The 7047-nt window shown below is 35.3% G+C and overlaps 1 protein-coding gene across 4 annotated transcripts; it reads right to left on the reverse strand.

Annotated features, from left to right (window-relative positions):
* Positions 1 to 1333: 1333 nt before the first annotated feature.
* Positions 1334 to 6846, reverse strand: LOC147543882 (putative glycosyltransferase At3g07620). Of its 4 annotated transcripts, none has more exons than XM_086634127.1 (6): positions 6483 to 6804; positions 5408 to 6122; positions 5188 to 5318; positions 2422 to 2770; positions 1782 to 2342; positions 1334 to 1698 (listed from the first exon to the last, which is right to left on the reverse strand). In XM_086634127.1, the coding sequence occupies exons 2-6, from the start codon at positions 6083 to 6085 to the stop codon at positions 1663 to 1665; spliced, it is 1755 nt and encodes a 584-aa protein (XP_086490253.1). In that variant the 5' UTR covers positions 6086 to 6122; positions 6483 to 6804; the 3' UTR covers positions 1334 to 1662. The 4 variants fall into 4 exon arrangements, with proteins under 4 accessions (XP_086490253.1, XP_086490254.1, XP_086490252.1 ...); XM_086634128.1 differs by having other exon boundaries at positions 5408 to 6108; positions 6483 to 6759; XM_086634126.1 differs by having other exon boundaries at positions 1334 to 2342; positions 5408 to 6108; positions 6483 to 6846.
* Positions 6847 to 7047: the final 201 nt, after the last annotated feature.

Consider the following 7047-nt stretch of genomic DNA (forward strand, 5'->3'; position numbering starts at 1 on the left):
AATCAGATTTTATATATAAAGAAGGTTAGTATAGGTATTATAAATTAATATGTATTATAGGGATTTGTGTTTTCTCTCTAGATGACACCAAATGGACTAGATATCCATTTGTATTATTTTTTTGATTTTGAAACCCTTTATAGGATTAGAGAGGACTAAATGTCTTATTAGGGCCCATTTTTTGGGCTATAAACCCAAAAATTCTAAAAAAAGTGCGAGAAAAAATATTCAAAATTATGGTGGTTAAGAAACCTTATTAGATATATCTGTGTAACAATTTTTGTTCTGGAATTTACATATACACATAATTCTTGTTAATGTAACTTGAATTGAAAAGGATTCATTATTGAAAAGAATTTATAGTGATTAGTTGTGTATCAACTTTATTTTTATGCCATTAAGGAAACATAATTTGAAATCCAAGAACTCTTCGTGAATTCAAGTCTAGTTAATGGTTACAATATGTCCCACATTTTTCATCCTATAACTGAAAACTCCGCAATTTCTCTTGAAAGAGAAAAAGGGATGAAAGTTTTTATACGTTGTGTGTTTTCAGATTTGCGGTACCATAAAATCAGTCGAAGGGAATTGACTAGATCCAAAGCGAGATATAGAAGTCGTTCTGATAATTCAATAATATAATATCATTTGCTTCAATTCAAAGTTCTCAGTCTTCCAATTGGATATTTCTTACTAATGGAATCATAAGTCATAATTCATTGGTTGGTTATATCATTAACCATTTCTTTATTTTGATGTGGGGAGCTTACCATGATTCCACTTATTTCTACCGCTTATGTTCTTGTTGCTAGATTAGTCGTAGGGTTCGCTTTTGTTGGACCCGGAGTTGGTCAAGCTACTGTTGCAGACAATCTGTAGAGGGTTCCGCGAGATAACCATCAACCGAGGGTAGAACACAAGGTACTTTGTTGCTTTTTTTTTGTTTAAGAGGTACTTTGTTGCTTAGTAGCAATATATATTACCTTTCATGCAAATTTTTTGAAAAAAAAACAAGATTAATAGAAAAAACAGTTAAAAATCAAAGTTTTCTATTAGTTCAAATTTTAGAATAACACTTTGAGAGTCGCAATAAGACACTCTAATTTTAGAACGTCTAGTCTTTTTAACTAAATCTCTAGTTTTCCATGAAGTGTCAGATATAGTTTTCCATTGCAAAATGTTTTTTAACTAAATCTCTAGGATCCTAAGTGGAACTCTAAATTTTAGAATTTGAGTGTCCCATAACAAATGCTCTAAATCAGATGGGACGTGACCTACAATTTGATCTTCCCTCTTATCAATGCTTGAGCTTTAGAGGCTTAAAACAAAAGGCTGCATAACTGATACACTAACATAAATACGAATATTTTTACAACAAACACATGATGCTCTTACAGAACTTCCTTCTGTTGCGTGCTTTACATCGGGGATTTGGATTATTTAAGCAGAAACCAGAATACCATCAGGTTTTCTATTGTTTGCCATCATTGTTCTTGTCATGCATCCTATTCCCTTCATCTCCTCCTTCAACTCTCTTCCTTTTCCTCTTCTGGGTATCTCTTTGCCGTACGAAAGTGATCGATAATCTCGTGGAAGAGAACATACTTAACAGAACCAAATAGAAGAGGTTTCGTGCCGGTCAGATATATCCATTCAAATTCTTCACCAAAACCTTATCTGGGTTTTATCTGAAAAATTCTGTTGTACCAAATAGAATGCAGGGTCATGTGAAAAAGGTCATACTTCACAGGATTTCGATGCCAAAAAAAATGTCGTTGTACCTTTTTCACTGCCAGTTGCATTTCAAGGTATTTATTCTCTGGAATCGAAAGAAGTATGTCTTTTAACTTTGGAACATCTTTTTCTGCTACTATAACTGAGAACGCCTCCCAATCCAGAACCTCGAAGAAAGGAGGAACAAAATTATCTGATATAATCACAGGTACACACTCATAGAAGATTGACTCGACAACTCGTGGACTGTTAACCTCATAACCCTTTGCACAGATACAGTATTTGCTACTTTTCATGTGCTGAATGTAACTCATTTTTTTTGCAACACCCTGAGGCATAGGACCAAAGATTTTCATGTCGGGGTCTTTGTTTTTCCAGTTTTGTAACAAGATAGGGCGAAAATACCCGTGCATGTTTCCTGCAAAAAAAGCAAGAATTGATCTCTTAGAAGGATGCTTACCTCCAACGTTTATTTGAGGGTTCCTCTCTGATCGCACGTATGTTTCCGGAAGCGAAACATCTTTGCCTATCTTGAAACCTTGAGTAACATCAGCATTGCACATAGCTTTGACACAACGCTCCATATGGTGCCTTGTTTCATAAGGGGCCTGAAAGACTATTGTTTATCAGTACATACATATCACATGGTTCAAAGGTTTTAAATTTTGTACAATCCCGAACAAATACCCAGTCATGACAAGCAACAAAAAAGTGATCCGCTCCATTGGTTCTGTTCCAGAAAGAATATTTTGAAGCGATCGCGTTTGTATAGTTCTTCAAATACAAAGCCAGGTTGGTTCGGTTATGTGAATTACGTACATACAGGGCATATTCCAGCATTCGTGTGCTAAAGGGCATGTAAAATAAGTGTGCTTTGGTTGGGTCCTGCACCACAAATTTTTTGTTCCCCTCCATCAGTTTCATGAACCACCCCTCGGAAGCATAAAGCCCCTTCAGTATTGGCTGATGGAAGATTGGTGGTTTCCCGTCTTTGTAGATGTAAACTTTGAGTATTTGCTCCATTAGTTCATAGCTCCTAAAATAATGATCATATGAAGTTTCAGAATAATTTATTGTTACTGGAGTAACTCATCAGGCTTAAATTCCAAACTCAGGCTTCAACTAAGGTCAGGCTTACTGTGGGCTTCACAGATCAAATTAAATAAGAGAGTTCTCAAGAGCCAAGAGGAAGTTAAGCTTAAATTAACTTGAATTAGGTATTCTGTTTTTCATGAACGAGAGCTGCTGTAAAATGAAGCCATGGTTGAGCTATTAGACATCAAATTTTCGTTAAATCTCCCACGCAACCATCCCAACCATAGTTCATCTTAAAACAAATCCAAATTTATTTCTTACTCTTCATCTGGGCTTCCTTCTTCCACCACCACTGCTACGAACAAGCACCACCCGAAAAAGAGAGAGAAAGCAATGTGAATAGGTTACACATACACAAGGCTCAAGCCCTCATGTCCCAGCTGACTAGGACTCGGTTTGTCCATCCTTTATTTACTTATTTACTAGTTTCTATTTTCTTTGTTGTTCATAGTTGTTTTAGATTTGGATTAATATTCGTAAGTTGTTAAAATTTACAGTAGTCATTACATGGTAATTTTGGATGTTATAGCTTGTTATTTGAGCTATTATATACGTAAAAAGAGTCATACGTTTATTATGTATCCTTGTTTAGGAGTTCTAGAGTCTTTTTAAATGGAGTTCTCATTACAAAAAGCTTCTACAAATTATTCTTTAGCCTAGAAATGATTACATCTTTTAACTAAAGATAGTTTAGAGAATTTTAGTATGGAAAAAAAATTAATTATCTTATGATGAAGTTAAACTCCGTGAAGCTTAATCCAATCAAGTACATGAGAAAGAGAAGTTAGAGCAGGATAATCTCTCCCAACATCCCGCAATCTCCCTAGAAAAAAAAGTTAAACAAAACAATCTTCAACATGATTGGGTAAGAGTAGTCTCCTGTTGAGGAATACAGCCAACCGTGGTCGTCCATGAGTCTGACCACGGTATGAGAGGAAGACTACTTAAGGTATGGAAACAATAGCATTTAACAGTTCATAATACGTTAGGAACATAAATAAGTTAATATGAACTAGCAAAATACAAATGAAAGCTCATAAATCTTAATACGTTATGAGCACATATGGATTATGGGCAGACTGGGCATTTCGGGGGTGACACAGGGGCTTTAGTACTTTCACCCAACCCTCACGAGATTGGACCTCCGACGTTTTTGTTGCCACATGTGGCCCAAGGTCCTATTTGGTCCACGCGCGAGCGTTTTAGCCCATTTCTCTGTTTTTTATATGGTAGTGATGCTTGTTCGTGGTAATGGGAAGTGTCATACCCTTTAGACACTATTGTTAAAACCAAAGGACATCGATAGGCTTTTGTTTGATGTAACTTTAGTGTAATGTATAACACACTCTATTCATAACTAAGGAAACACTGTGTGCATGGTGGCGATAGAAAAAGTATGATTTAGAGTCGAATCATTCCACTGCTTGAGGGAGCTAGGATCATTGAATGTTCTACAACTGCTAAAGGTAATTAGGATTATAGTACAACGAGTACTTAAAAGATATAGACACATATAGACAAACTAGTACCCCACTTGAATTAAGATAACTGAGAGCATTGAAATGTATGGAGTGTGACGTCATGATTACAGGCTTAAAAAATTCGAGAAATGATGATTGAAAGTGAAAAGATTTGGAAAGCATGAATCAAGATATAGTGCAAAATTAGTGGAACATGAAAGCTTTAATGTGATTGTAGGTAATCCAAATGCATGCAGATAATCGTGATCTAACACAAATACAAGCTTTAGAATAATCTAATTGCCTTTTTTGTGATTCTGAAATTATGACAAACATTTGAGAATACGATGCCTGTAAGATCTAGCTTCGACCTAACTTTGATACAGGAAATTGGGCCGAAGACCCAATTTCCTGTTGGTCTTGGTCGAAGAGACAGTCAGTGTTTTTAGGGCTTGGGCTATCGATGTGTACCTGTGCAAGCAGTACACACTATGAGCGAACTTGTGCAAACCTTATGTAGGGCCTAAAGCCTAAAAGAATTGACGGATCCTTTTTAACAAAAGATAATTTGGCCTAGGGAATTCTGCCCATTTTCCGTATTCAGTAAACTGTATATTTCCGAAAGATACTTTCGGAAATTTATCCTGAGAAGCATTATTTATGATCTAGCAGAAAATTAGTACAGCAATGTCCCAAAATGTATTACATCCTCTGAATGTTTCACCTCAGTTTTTGTTATCTTTCAGTACTATCATGTATTATCTTTGACTGTTGTCGATTAAGAAGTGATAACACTGTCATAAAAAGTTTTAGAGTAAGAAACCCAAAGACGTTATTACGAGAATTAATTATAACACGAAACATACAAATAGCTATACCATAAGTTTAATAGACTTGCCTTTTAAACATGGAAATGTTCCGAAATAGTGGACCATGAAGTTCTTGACTATCCCTGATAATAGGAGCATTCATTATCTGTGACCTTGCAGATACAAGTTCGTTATCGCGTATTGAAGGCCACTTAGGTATCTATATTCCAACCGAAAAATGGGTAAGAAACTACAATAAAGAAAATAAAAAAATATTTTCTTTATAAACTTAGAAATACAGATAAATACCATTTTAGGGGAAGACCTGCGTTTCCGGTAGAATAAATGGTTCATCTCAGATAGTGTCATTATTGTCTTTGGTGGCATATCACATCTCATCTTCTTAACTATAGGCACATTTGTAACTGTAGAATTTGCTGAATTGGGTGAAACTTTCGTCCGTAACACTAAATTACCGGCCTCCGAAAGCATTTCTCTTGCTTGCTTGTTCCCCTTGGAAAATCCTTTTCGATGTTCTATATTATTTTCTTGACTAAGAATACCATCTTGAACTTCAATCGCTAAATCTACAGAATGCCTGTCCAGATCAATAACTTTTTCAGAAACTGCAACATCCAAGTCACTGATATACCTCTTTTCTGAAGCAAATTCATTTTCTGGATCTCTTTGTAATATTTTTTCTTTACCCTTCATATCAGAGGCTTCAAATGGAACTAGAGATAATTCAATCATGTTCGAAACATTTGAAAAGGGAACATTATGGGTCATAGCTAGTTTAATATAAGCATCTTCAGCCGCGAAGTTCGTTCCTTCGTGTAGTAAAACCTTACCACTAAGGAAATCATTTCCGTAAGGAAGTGTGAACGTTTCTAGGACTAAAATAAATATAGCTAAAATCCCCATGAGGAAAAGCAATCTTCTGGGTTGAATTACGCATGACCTTTGGGCTTGTCGCGCATACTTCATACTATATTATAATCTCTTATGATCTGCTTCAAAATAACTGAAATTAGGTTTTAGTCAGATTTTAACCAAACAAGAACGGTAAAGTTTTCGGAGTTTTGCACATTTTTCGTTGTGTTTTCACATGGGAGAGCTATCTAGGTCATGTTAGGTATCAGATAGTTTAAACTTTGCTTTGTTCTTCTTTGGCTAAAATTGAGGTCATTAATGGAAACCTAATTTCTCTCTAAATGTACAAAACACAATGAAAAATGTTATACTCCTTTCATGATAATGAAGGTGTTACAAAATCAAACCTCTAAACTTTAGATTCCTAGGGTTTAGCATGAAAAGAAACCCTAGGAACCTCTCACTCCATAGAAATTGATAAATAAATAATTAAGTGGAAGAGCTTACTTACCAGTTACCACCCAAGTGAAATTAGCTCCACTGGAAGAGAGAGGGAACTGAAAGTTATATTTAAAAGGATGGATTTGGATTTCCTTCTTTCAACCATAATAGGGAAGATAATTTGGATCTTGTCATCATTTACTATTTTGACAAAAGCTCCCTTACAGTAAGTATATAAGATTGATGGGTTCCTTATAACTCAATTATTTGTCTTCGTCCCTTAGTTGCTATTTATGATAATACTATTAAAAATGACTGATTTTTTAGGTATAACACAAAGATGTGAAGAAGAGAACAATGAAGTCGATGCACTATTAAAGTTGACTAAGTGCAAGTCCAACGTGGGGTTCGGGCTCCCAATTTTGGGAGCCTCTGAATTTTGGGAGCTCCGGGACTTTTCTCAATTTCAACGTCGGGCATCCAACCGGGATTCCCAAATCAAAATAATACACGTGTGCGAAGTACGTGTGCGAAATTTTGATTTTAAAATGTCATATTATTTGAGAGAGATAATTTCAAACAAATAAACACAAAAAAAAAAGATAAAAAAATTAGAGAAAATACTTTAAAAAAAG

This window comes from Eschscholzia californica, unplaced genomic scaffold (genome assembly GCF_041429995.1).
Source record: "Eschscholzia californica isolate CP2 unplaced genomic scaffold, dmEscCali1.0.p SCAF_4, whole genome shotgun sequence".
Taxonomy (NCBI): Eukaryota; Viridiplantae; Streptophyta; class Magnoliopsida; order Ranunculales; family Papaveraceae; genus Eschscholzia; species Eschscholzia californica.